This window comes from Thermobia domestica, chromosome 13, assembly GCF_964235325.1.
Source record: "Thermobia domestica chromosome 13, izTheDome1.hap1.1, whole genome shotgun sequence".
Lineage (NCBI taxonomy): Eukaryota > Metazoa > Arthropoda > Insecta > Zygentoma > Lepismatidae > Thermobia > Thermobia domestica.
Window position 1 is genome coordinate 153,990,718 of NC_137466.1, and position 20,901 is coordinate 154,011,618.

The 20,901-nt window shown below is 35.4% G+C and overlaps 1 protein-coding gene across 3 annotated transcripts in view; it reads right to left on the reverse strand.

The window, feature by feature from the left end:
* Positions 1-20,901, reverse strand: part of Cht5 (Chitinase 5) — a 66,922-nt gene that overhangs the window by 18,467 nt on the left and 27,554 nt on the right. Inside the window, exons 1-3 of one of the 3 annotated variants that reach the window (XM_081736703.1) lie at positions 17,422-17,544; positions 7,058-7,155; positions 62-267 (exon numbers count right to left, since the gene is read on the reverse strand). In XM_081736703.1, coding sequence (XP_081592829.1) covers positions 62-267; positions 7,058-7,124 — 273 coding nt within the window. In that variant the 5' untranslated portion in view covers positions 7,125-7,155; positions 17,422-17,544. Of the gene's footprint in view, positions 1-61; positions 268-7,057; positions 7,156-10,335; positions 10,359-17,421; positions 17,545-20,901 lie in introns of those variants that run through there. The other 2 variants (XM_081736704.1, XM_081736702.1) reach the window with 2 other exon arrangements.

The window sequence follows — 20,901 nt, forward strand, 5'->3', positions numbered from 1 at the left end:
TAACTGTCTGGGTAGTATGTTGGAAACAGGCAATGAAACTGATGTCTCTAGAAACACTTACCTCAGGATCAATCACAAGAACTTCCCATGTGACATTGCTGACACCAATGAACGAATAAATAACATGTGTACAAAGATCTCCTGGAATATCGTCAATGGAATAACTTCCAATCCCTGGTCTGTAGATGGCCCAGTTGCTAAAGTAACAAACCACTCTGCCTCCCCGATCCGATTTTACGTTCTTTTCTAGCGGAGTAGAATCTTTAACTAATCCAAAAGAGAATAAGATGACAAAGTTATATTTTATTGTTAGATTTTCAATTTTTAATTATTATTGGTAATTGAACTATAATAACTTCTCTTTTAACATATGAACTTTCTCTATTAAAAGTCTTTGATACACAAACACAAGCAATTCAAATAATTTTTTTTATAATACTTATGTATGATCAAATTACCAGAAAACGACTAAACCATTTAAAATGAACTTTTGGATATAGTAAGTGGATTGGGATTTCATCATGTTAGTTTGATTAAAATATTAAAATACACATCCTAAACGGAAAAGCGAGTTCATAATTCATGTCCAAAATTGAGTATATTGCGAACCTGTCAAGTTGAAAGGAGTATGTTTAGTACAAGGGGGTCCAGAAGCACGTAAAAAACACAAAATTTACAGGAGAAATGAATGATGCAAGTACTTAGACGTAACATAATGTAACCAAATCTAATCTAACCTAACATAAACTAACCTAAGCTAACCTGAACTAACCTAAACTAACCTAATATTAGTAGAAATAAGCGAAATTCTATCATTTTTTGGAAAATAATGCGGGACCCCTACACTAATATAACATAAACTAACAGGCCAATTGAAATACCGAGGATGAAAGTCGGTACTTAAACTCTTTATTAAAAATAAGAGACTGACCCAGTGTTTTTGCAAATTTCCTATTTCAAGAAGGAAGGGGTTTTCTATATACCTATAAAATGAAATTTAAGAATGTTTTATGGTTAACTCTTCCTAGGTCGCTGCGTCAAATTTGATTATATATTTTGGGTACATGAACAGACCATGACCTTAGGTTTCTATCACATTATCAGCACGGGGTAAGAAAGAGTGACGAGGCGGGTGGCAAAAGATGTCGTATGACCGATGTTATTGTGCAGTCCGTAGTTTTCGGGGTCGTTGAGATGAATACCAACAGATCCCGATGTCGTTTACATCCAAATTCATCCTTCATTGATATGGGACCTGAGAAGGAATGACAGATGGGAGTGGGAAGGGGTGATATTTCGGATTTTTATCGTTTCACTTTCAGTGAAATCCCGTGCGAAAAACAGACATTTCAGCTAGTATTTCATAATGTCATAGAATTATGCATTAATTACATCTTTCATAAAACTGTGATTCCCAACGTGGAGCGCACACCCCATTGGAGGGCAATGTAATTTGTTAGGAGGGGAAATTCAACAATTATAAGTTGAACAATTTATAAAATAAAAAAAGAGAAATTCACTGTTAAAATTATAAAAAAAAAAAACAAATTATTTTTTTACAGAGATATTATTAACATATAGTATTTACAGAAACGTAAGGGATGATGAAAATATGATGTTTGATTTAAGGTTGGTTTAAAGGGACAAGTTTTGCCGATAGATATCACTACAGTCTTCGTATCTCTCTCATGTATTTTTACATTTCACGAAAATTCACAATTTCTTTGATTTGTGTGATTTTACACCCGGATTGGTGTTTCTTTTTTACTCAGAAATAATTTTTACATTAAAACAATACGAATAGTAACATTTTGCAATATAGTAAAACAATATGTAAATAATTTGATTTCGAATTAGAAACACTCAATTCAGTTGTAAAACCATAAATTAAAAGTTTTTCACAATCTTTTCTATAGAGATTTAATGACCAATGTAATTATATTTAGATCTGTTTTTTTTTTTTTAATCTAATTGACTTCTCTCTCTGTATTTTTAAGCGACTTCTAAACAGAAGTAGTTTCTCACTATAAGTTTGAACTGCTTATGTATATGTTTGCATGTTTGTATGTATGGTTGTGGGCGTTTATCTCGAGATCGTTGATCATATTTCGATGCGGTTTTCATTAATCAAATAAACTATTCCTATAGAAGATTTATACTTGTAAAATAGATTGAAAAGTATTAATTAATTAATTTTTTAAAAAAAATCAAATAATTTCTCCAATGCCTGAGAAAATATATATACTAAAATAGGCTGCAACCAGAAATTCAATAAAGCAATGCGGTTTGCATAAACCAAAAGATAATCCATTTTCAACCAGCTTTCTCTGATCCGAATGTTTTAAAATTAACACTGATGATGGATATTTATTTAGGTCATTGGTGATGTCATGATATTCCATGCGCCGGTCTTGCTCAACTTTTGCCAGAATATAATGCACTTTTTCAGTGATTGGTCATCCACTTCAAGAAGCATCTTGGAAATAGAAATTTCAAGAACGAAAGCGACTGTTTTACTGACTTATCTGCTTATATTTCCTATTTGAAGTACCTAAATATCCGCAGCCTACTAAAAACACATCTATAGGGAGTCAGGACGGCCATTGGTAGAAGCTTACATCTGGTTTCAAGAGTTGGACGTTTGATCCCAGGAGGAAATGCAGTGATATGTGAAAATAACCGAAAATTAAAATTAGTTTCGAATCCATAATTTTCGAGGTTGCTAGTTGATTAGTGATAGTCTCGATGACCTGTAAACCCAAGTTAGTCGAGAGGGTAAGATACCACTAGGAACTGAGGTGGGGAGGGCTGACAAGTAAAAACGATCGAAAATGAGCGATATTCGTGTTCAATCCATAATTTTTTGAATCATGAGATGAATAATAAAATCCCTGATGCCGTTTAGGTCCAAGTACAGCCCTCAGTGAGGATAAGACACCCATAGAACCCCTAAGGTAGGAGTGGGAAGGGGTGATACGTAAACATAATCAAAAGTCACCGATATTAGTGCCAAATTCGTAGTTCTCGGAGTCATTAAGATGAACAGTGACACTCCCAATGCCCGTTAAGTTCAAGTTCTCATTTATTGGCATAGAAATTAGAAAGGATATATGACCAAGTCGAATCCATAGTTTTCGGGGTTGTGAAATCCGGCGACCCACTTGAAATTACTTTTGGAACATTACCAGTGATGTAGTGCTAAAATTTTAGGTGAGTGTATGTTAGACCATTTTAAAAATACTGCGTATACCCATCCCTATATACGGTCGTTCTTTCCTTAATTTAAGGTAAGTATGAGCAGGACTATAAAAATATTAAGTGGATATACGCCGTATACTCCGTATATATCCTACTGCATCTTTGCTCAATACCCACTTCAAGTTAGGCTTTTTTTCATGTTACTTCCATTAAAGGGAGTATTCTGCAGGTGTAAAATGTTTCAAAATTAATGCCAAAAGTAAAGCACTTTATAGATTTTTATCATTGCAATTTCTTTTTGAAATGTGTGTGTTTAGAAGGAAGGAGATTCAAATATTTTCTGTAAACCTATTCGTGTGTGAAGAACTGGCAATTCAGCTTGTAATAATAATAATAATAATAATAATAATAATAATAATAATAATAATAATAATAATAATAATAATAATAATAATAATATAAAGCGTATAACGCTTAGTAAAGCAGAGAGGCAAAATATAGGCTAGCTGCTGATAAGTGATTTGTTTAACGACTAAAGTCATGCATTTTTAGTCACGATCTGTAGACAGTGTTCGAAGTTTAAGGGAAATTTCCCTAATCTAAGGAAATTTTTTAGGCAAATTTAGGGAAAAGGGAATTTTTCTATAAAATGTTGAATATCCAGGAAAATTCTCACGCTGACTGATTGACCAATATAAATGCTTAAATTTTTCTTCGTTTTTTTTTTAGAAATAAACAAATAAAATACCAATAGTTTGTGTGTGTGTTGAAAGTAGCATAATTTGCATCAATTGTAGGCTAGATGTATTTGTGTGCATTTTTTGTAGAAGAAAGTGAAGATAAAGTTTTAAAAAAAGACGGGAAAAGCAAATGAATAACACAATTGTTGTTGGCACTTTCTTTAATATCTAAATTAATCTTATCACATAATTTCTGTCGTAGAAATTGGACACTCAACACACTAGGAAAAAATTTGACAAGAAAAGGGAAAATTTTGAGTAATGTGAGGGAAATTTTCTCGCTCAAACGTACGAACACTCTCTAAAGAAGTCTTTGGCTTATTCGCTATTTTGAAGTGAGGCAAAGAGATGATTTCATGATATTATGATTGTCTACTTTACAAGTTAAGAGAACATTATATCATAACAGAATTCTTATGTGAAGAATATATTTTTTTAAGTTTGTAATTATGTGTCTTTCTTATAAAGCTCCGAGCATGCAACCTATCCGCCTTGTAAACTTCAATTCCTGTTTTACTTTTCGCGCATCAAAACTGAGCAAGCGTCTTCAATGATGAACTAATTTTCATTATACCATATAGTATTGCAAATGAGTATTGTATATATGCACATAAAGACTCTTTTCAAAATGAATTTTAAAGTAAATTTTGCCAAATATTTCAAATCTGTTCCATGTCATCTCGTTTGACGGCACTTAAGTTGTAAGATAAAGAGAGATGAAGTTTGTGGTTTCCATTTAAATACGTAAACTGAATACTCTCCTAGTAGCAAGAAAGCTTTCGGTCAATTGGCGCGTGCTTGGCGTTTGACTTTCTATGCTTATCTTGAAACGCATGATTTCATACAATCTACGTTTTGTTGTACTTGCAAGCAATGCTTTAGACCCTTCGCAAAGCGTCATAGCATCACTGGTCATTCATTGGCTATTGACTTGACTTGACTTGTAAAACACTTGCGTCTATCATGAATGGAACAATGAATGTAACTTCGTTACTGGAATCCAGCTTGTGACATTCTTGCACGCTCTCCAATCAAGCTGGATGCAAGCTTGGGTGACTTGCAATTCAAGCTTATAACAAGCGATTTGCAAGTTATCTCTGGTATTAGGATCTTTTCTACATAATAAGAGTTATTTACAATATTTCGACATGGATTCTTTAAACATGAAAGAATCTTCAGGTTGAGATCTTAAATATGAAATGTCTCCGAAATGACCAAAATTGGACTTGAATCCCTTGTGTACCGAACGCCCCATTTTAACTATTACTTTTCCAAATACTACTTTAATTTAAAAACAGGTGCACATTTGATTAACAAGATAGAAAGAAATCATTTGTAAATACGGCTTTTATAACGGTAAAACATGTTTGACAGTGATATATGAAACGACCTAATAACGTGAAGATGAAAACTGGTCTGGTGGGGTTTTACAAAGATTTCTCTTTTAATTTTTATTGTGAAGATTCCATCTTGAATTCCAGTGTAGTCTATGTTTACCGGTTAGAATTTTGCAATACAGGGAGAGAAAAAACACGGATTAGCATGTGTTCTAATTTTTCTACATTTTCTACATTCATGATTTTTTTTATTAATTAAGCCTAACTGATATATATATCTATATATCTATATCTATATCTATATCTATATCTATACAGAACGTCTCAGAACGTCTTCCACAGAACGTCTCAAATGTCCCATAACTGTCCCTGGAACCTGTCGACTCCACGGAATTTACCTTGTATTTCAGTAGGAAATGTTTATTACAGAACGATATTTGGGTGTTCGAAATTCGTCCTATGATTATGCTAAGAGAAAAAAAAGCTAGAAATGTTTCTCATTTTAGACATAAGCGGGCATATAGATTTCCACAAGATGTCCATTGAATACATACCTTTTTTCTATGTGGGATGTGTACCCAAAACAGGAATTAAATATGATAATGGAAAACCTAGTCAGTATCGAAAATGTTATGTAGGTTGTCTTTTCTTGTTATAGGTGGAGGTTTTCAGTCTAGGGACGGCAGGACTCGTACGGGGTGGCGAGAGTAATACATGGGGTCGTGAAGGAAGGTGAAAAAGATAAATGTAATTAGGATCAAATAGGGAGGAAATATTTTTAAACAGATATTTTGATTTTCTTTATTTTCATAGAGATATTTTTATTTCCATGCTTATTGTCGAATGCAGTAAAAAATATTACGAATAACAAAATGAGCAATAATTAAAAAGCTTATTACAAATATTAAAATAATTACATGAAATTACTTATGGGAGTAGAAGCGAAGAGCGTGAAATTGGTTGAGAAAACCTGCTATAGGACCAGTCCCAACGCCAGCTTGGATACCGAAAAGGATAGATTTAGTCTATATTACTTGAACTTGGGGTTGTCAATTGACCGGAATTTTACCAGCCTACCGATATTCGTGTCAGGCTCAATCATATATTTCCACATTTAAAATGCAATTAGTGCTAATCTCTTTTGAGAATTACAAACAGTTGCCAATAATTATATTTTTCAGAGCTAGCAACCATAGTTGAACTACATTACAATACAGCATGCCTGGGAGCAGTTGGGGAGGGGAAGCCGTACTCACAAGGGGGCACTCTCCCCTCTTGTATCGCTAATGACGTCAATACATACGACATTTAAAAAATGCTGGTTGCAAAGCTACTGAACAAAGGAAGATTCAAACCCGGTTGACCTGGTCATTCTTAACGGAATTACAAGAAAAAAAAAAGATGTTAACACTTACGTAAACATCGCATTCCTATTCTTTAAAAGAAAACGTTCAGAACAACAGAAAAACAAGTAATCTACAAGCTTTCATCTAATTCAAGAAGTGTAAGAAACAGTTATAAACAAATCAACAATATGAAAGCAAGAAAAAGTATAAAAGAAGATTAATTATTAGTTATTTGAAGATTTATCTCTATACAAATACTCAGTTGTTTGACAAGCTATGTATGTATGTATGTTTTATTATTATAAAATCCGTAAGCATAACCAATAATTATGTAAATTGTCATCAGCTCTTCATTGACTTTTTCCCCTTAAGCATCTAATTTGTAAATAATGTTCATTATTGATAATAATAAACATTAAAATCATATTAGACTTACCTTTATTATCTAAGCATGTCGCTACTGCTACAAGTGAACACAACGTGTAAATGATAAAGCTTTTCATGGTGTAGTTGTGATATTATTACGCGGAACACCTGAAAAAGAAAAGAATTATGAGCAACAAGCATACACAATAAGGCAATTAATATGTAAATGGAATCCGAAAGTGCATTTTAATTTTCTTTAATAAAGATTTCACTCTCTCTTGATAATGTTAGGTTTGAGAACATCAAGTTTACTTTTTTTTTCTCTCGCTACCTCTTTAATTCTGTGGTGCATAATTTTCTTTCATTCTCCATCTTCCTATCTGACTTGTTAACATTTTCGCGTTTGATGCAGTAAAACTCGAACCCAGGATTTAGGTTAATGGATTTTCGACATCTATGGCCATTTAGCCCGACATATATGAGGGATGACGTCCCTCCGCGAGCACACTATTCGGGGAAAGGGGAAGGAAGGAAGGAAGCGCCCTGGGATCTATAAGTTAGGTACCACCAGGGCATTTGTCTGGTGCGAATGAGGAAAATCCAGGAAAACCTCATTCAGGACGGCTGGCCTGAAAAAAGTTTTTCACAGTTTTTAGACCGTGTGCCCCCACCGCACTAAAACTCAACTTCAATTCGAACTGAGTACGAGTATTGGTTCCTATAATAAACTGCAGTTCCGCGTCTCATACGCATATAGCTTTGATATTGAAAAAGATGTTAATTTTTTAAAATGAGTTTTTGTCTCTTTTAATTCCCAAACAACAATAAAAAGGAAAAGAGAAGGAAACCTTTTCTAGATGACGGTTTAATAAATTAATAAACTTTGCTAAACACAGTAAGTAAGCCCACATGATTCCATGTCTTTTTATTATAGGCAACAGGCATTTCTTTGCTTCTGTGCAGGTTGCATACAAACTAGGGAATGTTGTAGATTTTAACTGGGATACGAATAGTTACCGTTAATATCGCTGTTACCCGTGAAAATGTTAACGGATTAACTTCATTAACTAACTCGTCCGACATAATTGCTCTAGCTGTCTAAAAACACAATTTTAAAAAAAATCGCTTTTGTCCAAGAGTTATAGTGCGAGTAACGGACAGTATGTGCACAAGGGCGTGATTATAACTGTAGTTTAATATTTCTAAAATATTGTGTCCAATTCGCACAAATAATTAGTTACCAACGAGAGGAGAAGAGACGAGGTATCCTCAATTTTTGCCTCATATTTAACCCTATGAACAATTTTAAAATTTCCCTCCTTATATTTCGTATAATGTAACAAATTATCTGGCAGTTTATAAAGAGTCTGCATCTTTCATCGGTGCTGAGTATCTACACCATCTCTATCTCTTAGCCTACTGATTTATATGGAAATTTTCTTTTGTTTTCTTTGAAAAATATTAGAATTTTATGATGTGTTTCAAGTTGTACTTCTATATATATTGATGTATCAAAATGGATTTACGTTATATATATAAGGTTATCATATAAGAGACAAAAAATATAAATAATTATATTAGTACAGGAACAAGATCGTTAAAAAGTTCAAACCTTTGTATCTCTCTCTCTACATCAATAATTACTCGATAAACATAATCTCACTCTAGCTTCCTAAGAGCTCGTTCGTGGTTAACCGGTTAGCGTACGCACCTTTGGCGTGGGAGACCCGGGCTCGATTCCAGGCAGGACCTCATATGGTTCGGATTCCACGTTAAACAGTAATATCCCTTCTTATGTAGCCTCGCTGCTGAAAGAGACGTTAAACTCAAAATCAACTCAATTCAACTCTAGGTTCCTAAACAATAATAATAGCAATAATAATCTATATTTAGTTCTCAAGAACGTTTATTAACCCATTATACATATGAAGTTAATATTACTCGACAGACCTCTTTTAACGTGAAAATATACATGGGTCAAGATTAAAATGGCACATGGGTGCTGCAGTGCACAATAATGTTTTCAGGTAATTAGTGACGATCTTTTCGCAAAAATGAAGGAACCACTTTACGGAAGCACTACAATACAAGAGAAGCCATCATCCATGCCTTATGACGATCTTTGCGAGATGTCGACAAAGTCTGACGCACTGATTGCATACGCCTTCCACACGTGTGGCAGAATATGGTAGGCATGGGAGGTGATTACATTGAAGGGCTGTAACAGATGTTCTGTGCATAAACCTAGGTACAAATTATTACAATGTTGAATTTACTTTTCACACAGCACTTGTACAACTCTACTCATGATGCAGTTAGTCCTATCTGTAGGTATGAATACTTTGTTTCCGTATTCTTGGAGTCAAATTTATGTGCTCTAAGTCAGAGATGTCCAACTTCGTGAGCTCAGCTCCTGGCCGAGCATTATTGAGGGTAGCTGGCCTAAGCCGTACAAGCGTAAGCCCATTGAGAGAACCAAGCCCGAGTTAACTCGAGCCCTACTGACGGTATTGAATCTGAGCGGGAGCCCCAATGAGGTTCGTGAGTCCGAGTGGAGCCCCACTGAGGTTAGTGTGCCCGAGCCCGAGTAAAAGCAAACCCTACTGAGGGTGATGAGTCAAAGCAGAACTCCACTGAAGTTAATGGGCCAGAGCCCGAGTGAACGCAAGCCCTACTGAGGAAGATGAGTCAAAGCAGAGACCAACTCAAGTTAGTGAGCCCGACCCTAAGTGAAAGCAAGCCCTACTGAGGGTGGTGAGTCCGAGCGGAGACCAACTGAGGTTAGTGAGTCCGAGTTGGAATAAACGCAAGTCCTACTGAGGGCAGTGACTCAAAGCAGAACCCCACTGAAGTTAATAAGCCTGAGCCCGAGTGAACACAAGCCTTGCTAAGGACAGTGAATTCGAACGGGAGCCTCACGAGCCCAATTAAGATAAGTGAGCCCAAATCCAAGTAAACATGAGACGCACTGAAGGATTTAAGCCCAAGCAACGTTACAACACTGAAGGATGTAACGACGACGTTACAGCCTACAACAACAACAACAACAACAAAAAATTATCACTGTCTGCTTTATATACATATATCCAGGGCCGGATTTAGGAAGGGGTGCACCGGAGCACGTGCACCCCCGTCCGTTCTGAATATACACTATCTAAAGTGAGAACTGGCAGTGGAAATAGCAATACTTTCCTAAAATTTCATGTCATGTTTCCGTTTCGGGCTTAAAAGAAAGCGGTTTTGCTAAACACAATAGTTTAAGTCAGTTCCTCATACACATCACAGATGCCTAAAGGCATTTTTTAAAAAATAAATTTGATTCAAAAGTACTGATAGTTATTGCTGTACCCCTTCAGAAAATCCTGGATCCGGTCCTGCATATATCACTTAACATTTTCTTGAAATCACTTCTCACTGTATTCTATTCCACTGGCATTGTAGTTTTTATTTGCATTCTTCCGGACAGACAAATCTCCTCTTACACTGGCGTTTTTTTCTTCTCTTTCTTTCAAGTCATTAACACACATATCTACACCACATAGATGTTTATGATGTATGAGATTTGTCTCCATATACCTCAGGATCCTCTTTTCTTATCAATGCAGGCCATCGCTGAGACGTCCTCAATCTTGCTGAAGGATGGGCCAAAGAGTCTTAATAACGGTATCATTATCTAACAACAATATTCTAAAGGTGTATTTTTTATTTTATCTTTTAAAAAATAATATCCTTCAAGAAAGCATATCCAAGGCTTTTTTTGAAGAAGGAGAGAAAAAAACGGAAATAAAGATTATAGAGTTATTAGTAAATGGTCGCGGTCTTCTCTCTTCACACCAACTTCCTTCCTTGAGAAGTATTTTTCGTATTCTCGTAAAGTTTCTCATTACGTTAAAGTGAAATACTACTATGAGCTTACAAAAAGATAGTAATGTTATTTGCATAATGAGAGATTTTGGGCGACTACTATATTTTCAATTGTGTTACTGTACAGAGTATTGTCTGAGTATTTTACTCGAAGGAAGGTTCAAACTCATTTTTCTAACGTAAGTAGCAAGAATAATAAGAAATTAGAGCCGAAGAAAGGGGGAGAAATTCCTTTTCCCTTTTAATTCTAAACGGTATATGTCAAATTGATTATAGAAAGCTGGAACAAAGCAGTAGATTGAAAATTTAAAGCTCATATTGCTGCAGTTCTTTTACTACGGTTTTAACCAGTTACACGTAATTCGCGGACGCGTGATTGCTAAAGAAATTTCAAATCATTATGACAAAGCTATAGCGTAGCAGAATTGACTTGGAGAATACTTGTACTATCTCTGTAATATACAAAGTATATGAAAGTTTTACTACTGCCACGAAAGAAATCATCATCACTGTTATCATAGGTATTATTCCTTTATTGGCAGGTCACTACCCGCAAATTGACTAGCTTCCATGCACTACGGTCTTCAATTAACCTTTTCATATTCATGTAGGAATTTTCTTTTTTAATACGATTTGTTGTTTGCAGCCGTTTCGCTCACTCCTTCCTTCTCCTGCCACAGCACCTTCTAACACATCCCACATAATACAGTTCCTTCTTAGCAAATGTCCCAACCAGTTTCTCTTCCTTGTTCTAATTACATCTGAAAATGACCATTTCTATACTAGTATTTCCTCATTTATTTTCCAGTTAATTATCTCCATTCTTCTCCACGTCCACATTTAATATATTTTTTGCATTGCTTTCGGATAACGTACATGTTTCTGCCTCGGAAAGTGTAATACAAAAGTAATGGATGAGAAAAACAGTTACCTTTAGCCATTTTGCGGAATACCTACACAAGAACTGAGCCAATATGGCTGCACTGCACATAGGTATATTCACTTCTTCGTTTGTTTGTTGAGATTTAGCTGTTAGTTTTATTAGCTGTTGTTGAGATTTAGATTCAACACCGAGGCTGTATAAAACGTGGATATACAGCTTAACATAGGATTCAAATCACATGAACTCCCGCCAGAAACCGAGCCGGTGTCTCTCGTGAAGAAGACGAGTCTCTAACCATATAACCACAAGCGAGCTTGTATATATGGTATGCATTGAGAAGTGTTATATCTAAGTATTGTATCTACAACAGTTTGTGTGCTAATACAATTTATTTTTAAATAAAGTCCTCCTCGTTGGTCTAGTGGCTGGTGCGCGCCTGCCTTTGTTGCACAGAGACCCAGATTCGGTTCCCGGTGAGAGAGCTTTGAAATTTGAACGCATTACGGCGGTTTGGATTCCATATTAAACTATAGATCTATGACTCACATAACTTCGGTGCTGAAAGGGATGCTGAGACTCCAATCTGATCAATCAACGATTTTAAAATAAAATAGAATAAAATTCAAAACTAATTTATCATACGATTTCTGCTCACCTAATGACTAGTCCGTTAGAACAGAAGATACTGGTTCATGTAATTAATAATATATTCTAAATTATTTCACCACATTTCCCCCCTCTTGATAATGATATATTGTTTCTTCCTCCAGTTTTTGGTACTCTACTGTGGATATTTGTAACAGGTGCACATACTATGTTCTTTGGTGATCAGGCCTGTAGTCGGAATACTAAGACAGGGGTTGAGGGAATGAGTTTTTATAAAGGACTAATTTGATCTAATTATTTATCCAAACAACAACTGAAAGTTTCAAGGGACTGTCCACTTGATAGCTACGGGCCTATTTGTAAGATGTGGTAAATTATTGCCTTTATTCTATTAATATACAGGGTGTATCAAAAGTACTTCGGCATGGCCTAACTCCATTATGAGCAAAGATACGAGGAAATGTTAGAGAGGAAAGTTGTTGGAAATTGGTGGTTTTCAATCTAAAATTATAGAATTTTTCGAATCACACCGGTCGTTTGGGCTTCATTCTGATAAGTGTGGGCCTTATATTAAACGAAAAGGCAACGCTGCCAATTCAGCACGCTGTTCGCTTGACCCCATCTCACCAACAATATAGCTTCATTGAGGAAACGGATTCAAGTGTTTTAAGTTCTCTCACGTAATCATGTGAACGTTAGGCCTATTCTCCGTTCGAGCAGCCTGCTGAACTAGAAATGTTGCTTTCATATTTAACATATAGCATCTTACCAGTGTGGAGTCCGAACGGCTGTTGCGATTCGAAAATTCTACAATTTTAGATTAAAAAGCATCATATTTCTAACAACTTTGCTCTATACATTTTATTGTCTGTTCGCTTATAATGAAGCTGGTCTCTGGTCTCCATTATAATAAACGGACCTTTGATACACTCGGTATATAAAAAAAAAAAAAAAAGAGTCAATATTTCTATCAGTTGCGTACCTAGAATTTTTTATTGGGAGGAAACAAAGTTGGGGGGGGGGCTCCAATACTACAAGATACTACATCTATGTAGTATTAAACCGCTGTTATTCTACACCCGAAAAAACGATAAGCAATTGTCAAATATTGCCACCTATATTCTCAGGGAAAATGATAGAACTAAATTGCTTTGTAAGGAAAGAAAGAGTACAACTGAAGTATACAATCATAATCATCACGCTACATCTATAATTTCTCTACTTAACAAGTATAGTTTTATTAAGATAGTGTACAAATATATGTCGAGTAACCAAGTTTGGAAGAGTTGAGTTGATTTGGAGTTTAACGTCCCATTCAGCAGCGAGGCTAGATGAGACGGGACCTACTGATTAACGGGAAATCCAAACGACATGAGCTCCTGCCGGGAGTCGAACCCGGGTCTCCCACGCCAAAGGCGCGTACGCTAGCTACTTAGTCACGAAGGAGCTTCCAAGTTGGGAAGAGTCTGGACCCAGTGGACCCCCCGTAGGTGCGCTCCTGATTTTCGTCATACTTCGTTTTCTTAGATTTCCAAACTAGGCCATATGTAAGGTATCTACGGAAGTCTCACAGAAGGATGGTAATTAAAATACTGTTGACCTGCTTTAAATTAATTTGGAGACAGAATTAGATTTTTTTTCTAAGACAGTCGGTCAGCAAAACTGAGAGGTATTTTCTGTCAGAAGTTAAAAATAGTTTTAAAAAAATAAATAAAAAAGAAAACTGTTATGGCTAGTGTGGTTGCACAAAACGATCTTGTTAACCTCTAGGCGCCCTTGACTTAACGGTTTATGGGCGAGATTTTTTTTCAACCACCTGTCTGTAGGGAAAAACATATTCTGAAACAATTAAGAGAAGTAAAAGATTAAAAAAAAAAAAAAAAAAGAAGCCTGAGATGTTCGTATTTCTCTCTTCTGTATTGTTTTAAAAGATTACAATCTCTACGACAACGCCTCTTTGTCTTCCGGAAAGAAAAGAGGTGAATGACTGAACTTGAAGGATTATCACTAGAAGAAGAAGAAGAAGAAGAAGAAGAAGAAAATTAATCATGGGACTCTTCGCCTATCTATTTCATTAAAGAAAGCAGTTTGGTTTTCTACTATTGCGACAGCTAAATCAATAGATTCCTTTTGTCTATCCAGCGCATTAACCATTAGAAAACCGTTAGACAAAAAAAGAAAAATATTTGGACAATTTTTGTTTATGTATTCAAGGTCAAGAACAACTTGTCTCGCTTGTAGGAACTTGAAAAAAGTAGGTTGCATTCGATTGCAATTAATGCAAAACTGATGTACCGTAGAGTTCATGTCTTGTGTGTGTGTATGTGTATGTTGCAATCAAACTAGTTTCTGGGAGCTGATATGTATTTCTCTCTCTCTTTTTTTTTAAGTAGCTTGTTTAAAATTCATTATACGTAAGGTGTACTGACGTTCCATAGCTACTGTTCTGTTTTTCACATAGAAGCACCAATTTACTGACGACTTCTCTGTTCGCTTAGGGTCAAAATTAAAATGGATTTATGCAAAATTGAGAATTTATCCGAAGCTACTGTCTTCCAAATAAAATAACTGGTATTGATCTAAATAAATTAAAAATTCAGCAACAGGTCGAATACTTTTAAATTGTTCGTCTGATTCTGAAGAATGAGTGAGCTCTAAAGATGAATTTTCTCTTCTTTATCACTTCGAAAATGAAATAAAAAATCTTTTGGTTTAATGTCGCACAAATATGCCCTTTCAGCTAAGGGAGATGATAATTAAAGCAAGTGAATGATGACAGAAGAATTGTGGAATGAGAAAGTTGGAGGAAGCAGGAGCATCCCGAGAAAACCGACTGGCACGATGTTGTCCACCACACATTTACTTGACCGAGGATCGCACAAGGGACCCCATGTACCAGAGGTAAACGCTCTACCATATGGCTGCTAACTCTGGAAAATATAATAATAATAATAATAATAATAATAATAATAATAATAATAATAATAATAATAATAATAATAATAATAATAATAATAATAAACGGCACCCCTCAAAATTCCCTATGATATAGGTCTACCGTACATGTGAAGTATCTCTGTTCGGACCCATCCATGGGAAAGAAATGTACTATCGTGAACACAAAGCATTAGCACCTGTATTCTGCATATCCTTAATACATTCACTAACAAGCTTAATAGATACATTGTGCTATAAATAAGAAACTGAAATTTGTATTGATCATTTTACTGTATTTACCAGTAACTACCATTCCTTTAAAATTATAGAAACAAATGAACAAAAGTATATTAATCTTTACGTGACAATTTTGGATTTGGAAAATGAAATTTATTCTTTAAACTTATACTTCAACTAGAAGAAATAGCTTTAAGAAGTCATTTTTCACTCTCAATATATGTATAAAAATTCCTTGCAAGTAAATTCCAAATTTTCCCTGGTACAGTCCCTATCATCTCTTTAAAATTATCTAAACAGATGAACAAAATAGATATATTAATCGTTGATAGATGGTGAAAGGTGACAGTTTTGGATTTACAGAATAAAGTTACTTTTTTAAATCTGTACTTCGAACTAGATCAAATTGCTTCAAATTAGATACAAGTTTGAAAAAAAAAAAAAACGGTCATAAAAGGCTCACAAGAAGTTTGTACCGGTCACCGGCTTAAATCAAAACAACAGCAATATTTCCGGCCAGGCCGGTGATAAACCAGCCAGTTAGCAACCTTACTCTACCATTGAGCCACCGTGCCCTCTTAATGACTTCGAATGCTGGTATAGTATCTTTGTATACTGTGCTATTGTAATTCAGAATTATGTAAATTAAATAGTTTGTCAAGCTCTGATTAATGCCACGACCAGTCTATTCTCATAAACACTTCATTCAGAAGTTACTGATAGAAGAAGTGTTGTACCGTAAAAAGAAATACACTTTTGAACACGAGTGTACTATATGCTTTCTTTGATTTAGATTATTAGTAAATTAGATTAAATTTACTGAGCGAGAGCAGAGGAAGGGTTAAAATGCAAGCTCCGCAATCGATAGATCTCGGCTTCGAATTCCGCGCTCTACATTCTTGGGATTTTGTCAGTCTTTTACCTCAGTCCCAACAAGCAAGTTTGGAATGATAGTTACTTGAAAATTATAGACCCTGGTCGACTTCCTTCCAAATTCCTTCCTACTACAGATGGTGTTGTGATCCTATGATCCAGTTATCTTTGAAGCGAGATAGCGGTGGGGAACGGCATATTCTATGAAGTTTCAGGGGGGCGCGGTGGCTCAGTGGTAGAGCGTTCACCTCCGGTTCTTGGGGTCCCTGGTTCGATCCAGCTCGCGCCGTGTGGACTTTGTGGTGGATTTTCTCGGGGTTCTCCCGTTTCCTCCCACTTTCTTCATTTCACTCATCTCTCATCATCACCGTCTCCTTTAGCCTAACCGGCATAACCGTGGGACGTAAAACTTACAGATTTCATTTCATTTTTTCTATGAAGTTTCATCTTACATGATGAGTCTGTGGTGCACCCACCAACTGGACCGAATTCAAACTCCGGTCGTGGCTCGAAGATTTTGCTAGTAAGAGGCCCCCTTCTCCATTACCATTGCATTACATAGCTCCATTCTGGCTAAGCGGCTAGCATATGCGCTTTGGAGTGGGAGACCCGAGTTCGATTCCTCGCGAGAGGTCATGTGATTCGGGTCCAACGTAAAACTGTGGTTCCACATCTCATATAGCCTTGCTCCTGAAAGGAACGCTAAAACACAAAGTCAAATCAAATCAACCATAGTATTGCATAAGGGTGCAAATACAAAAACTTAAACCCTTCCCATGTTTCTGAACTCATTCGTGTATATATGGTTAGTGTACTACCTTCGGAGCGGGAGATCGGGGTTCGAGTTCATGTAGTTCGAATCCCACGTTAACCGATAGACTCTCGTCTCACCTAGCCCCGGTTCTGAATGGAACGCTAAACTCCAAGTCAGCCAACAACATTCCCATGTATGGATAGTGTATTTATCTACTAAGAAAACAATTTGGCCACTCATATCTGAGAATTTGTTAAAATAACTAAATAAATAAAAATACCTGAACTATAGATTCAATTGTTACCAATGCTCAGATCCTCACTAGTTCACTTGTGGATGCTCTTTCCTCTGAAAGCTTGTATTCAACTACGGTGCACTCTTACGTTATCCAATTTATATATTATCCTCTTTCAGTATCGTAACTACAGAAGCCTTGAATTCAGTGTCAAAGATTTCAGTTAAGTTTGTTTTGTAAGTAATAGTAATCCATATTTACAAACAAACAAATGGCTCCCATCGGTAATATTTTCTACCTCTAAAAAGCTTCCTCATTACTAAAGATAAAACGAGATGTGTTGAAATACTTATCAGTTATTATTGATATATGTACGTCTATTTTTATGATAAAAGTGTTTACAAACACTTATTATTTAACACACGTGAAAGGACAGATCTTACCAAGGGCGAGTACGTAAAATTTATTTAGTATTAAGTAATTTTACTTTAATTACATACATTCACGTAGGTCTAATAGGTGGATGCGGATGAGTCAGTTTCATGTTATACATTCACGAAGTTAACGATTGAAATGACAGTTTCAATTAATATTAAATATCTATATCCTTAAAGTAAGCTTATAACAATAAATAAATAAATAAATAAAAATCTTCTTCACATCAAAAACCTTTAAACTTCGATTTTTTTTGGGGGGGGGGACGTAGAAAGACAAAAGAAAAAAGTTTTATGTAATTTGGTAACTCATAAGCTGAAATATTTGCTACAAATTCTCAAATTTTGACAAGGAGACTGTAAATCCATGAATTGTGCTTTTAAGCATACAGTACAGTAAATATTATTGTGCAGAGACGCGAAAAAGCCGGCTTTATTAGGACAGACGTTTCTTCCCATAAAAGAATGGTCTAAAAAAAACCCGGATATATTCGCATATTTTTTTTACTTTTTACGTGTATGACTTTCTTGTTCAACTACCACTTTTGTTTCCCTGTAATGGATCCAACAATTGAGAAACTGCGTTTACAACACTCAGTAGTTATGCATCCTCAGTTTAATTCAGGACTGGCTGTTTTGATTGATTTTCAAACTGGCATTACAGTTGTTGCCAGCAAGTGTACATTATGCATCTACTATATTCTAAATGTTGTTTTGGTTGCCTAACCATCTTATGAAATTCCTGGAAGTTATACATCTTGATATGTGTGTTTTACTGGGTTTCTAAATGCAATATAGCAGACGAGAGGAAGGTATCATAAGCTAAGAAACAATTACAAAACTTTTATTAATAAAATCTTGTCTTGCTTATTTCTCGTTTTCTGTTTGGGGAACATTTTATCCTGAGCTGCAAGGTGTTCAACGTATCAAATTAAATCAATAAATGGTATTTTGAGTATGATGTTACTTCAACATCGTTATTCACCGAATTTCTTGCTTTCTTTACTCTCAAAAGTTTTGAAGTAAGAGATTTGTGGATAACGTATCAAACCTTCTCTCTCTCTCGAATTTAAGTGACCTGAACAAAAGTTAAATATAATCATAATGAAAATTTAGTTTATTTAAAAATTTTAAACCACAATTTTGTCCCATTAAATCTACTACATTTTCAGAATATTTATTACTAACACTATTAAATTTTCTAAGTAAAACATTTTTGTCGCTGAACGTTAACTAATAGCTTAATAAAAATTCGTTGGAACAAGAGCGCGTACAAATTGATTTGCAATTTTCTTGTCCTTTCGAATGATCAATTTTCTTTTATTCTTGAATTTTATCAAAATTTTCTCTTCGGAATACAGCAGTTAAATGTTTATTTGTTTGTTTGTATCTGTGTGTGTTATAATGTTTAAACCGAGATGGAAAATACTGTTAATTCAATTACATTGTTTGCTACGACTCGATTTTGGTGTTGTTTGTCACGCATTGTTCTCTCTGTTTTATCTTATATCATATTCGTTAAAATTCATACAAAATTTATTTAGGTTTAGCACCATCAGAGAAAAAAAGTAAAAGAAAACCTTGAAGAATGAAGTACGGTACATAGGTTTATATTGAGACATTTGCTCTGAATTATTTCAAAAGCATACTACATCACTTTTGCTTTCCCAGCCCACACGTCTTGTAGGATTTCCTATCTTTGCAGAAAACATTACTCGCAGCGTACAGAATACAATCGCTCAACATAAAATCTATTATACAGGTGTATAGTTACTTTTAGAAGCTACTGTATGTAGGTCTATAGCATGGGGTTATTCAAGGGGTTCAACCAAGGATGTTATAAATATAGGATCTGCCCATATGTATAGTCATCCTACTAAATCGATGAAGTCAAAAAACAACCGAGCATCGGAACGTCTGATTGGCTACTCTCGTTTCCGCCATCGTCTGATTGGCTACTTTCGTTTCCGCCATGATTGTTGGCTCAAAACATTGCGACCCTATTGGGCGGAGTGGGCAGAGTAGGGGTGGCGAAACTGTGACGTATGGCTTCAAGATTTTGTTGTAAGGGCAGATCCTCTATTTTATAACATCCTTGGGTTCAACACTCACTGCGACCACAATCCCTTGAATCTTTCAGTTGTTAGTATGTGTGCATGACTGTAAAATGAACTCCAGAAGTCAGCCCCTCATAAAATTATCTTACCTTCCGTCTGCTTTAATGTTCTGGCTACGGGCCTGACTGTTCAACAACTAATATGTTGAAAATGAAAGTTGAGTGATTGAGTAATAAACAATCAAAATTAAGAAAGGAGATGAATTGATTGTAGATGCACTGTACATCTTTACATTATGTATGCGTTAGCCTTACAAAACGTTCCTGGTTGTCAGAGAAGTATCGATGTTGGCACGTTGCATACAATAAAAGAATAGCCTTTTTTTTCCCTCTTACGTGATCCATTTGCTCTTACCATACATGAAGTGAGATTTTACTTTTCACAACAACTTGAAGATAAGCGAATGCTCTCTTGGTATGCAACGTGACCTGGGTCATTCATTATTCCGTTTCTTTGTATTGATACTGACAAGTCACTGTCAACGTGTAGGATGCTACAAGTGATGGACAAGAAGTGTTTGTATTCTGATGTTGAACGGTCAATGCCATAGAGGATTGGGGCGTGTGTATGTTTATAAGCACACTTTCTACAAGTGCCATTGAAGTGCAGGTACTGTGTACGTTATGTTGCACAGGTCGTACAACGGCAGGTTATCGTATGCAAATTGAAGAAGTGTTAAAGACCTGTCCTGAATGCTAGATTGAATGATATGATACTTATTTCTTTTATGTCATATGCAGATGTAAAAGTTCCAACATATACAGGGAACTTATCGTCAGCGATTTTAGCACGTTTTTAAAGTGGACGGAATTTTGAGTTATAAGTTTTTTTCCCGTTCTGCAACAAGTATGTAATATCAAAAGTAAGGAAATACTGTTAGGAATTTATGTCATTTTAGAATCATAAAACAAGATATTGAAATAGCAATAAAACCACTAAAGAAAAGTGTTTTCAACAAGGTCAGGCGATGAAGT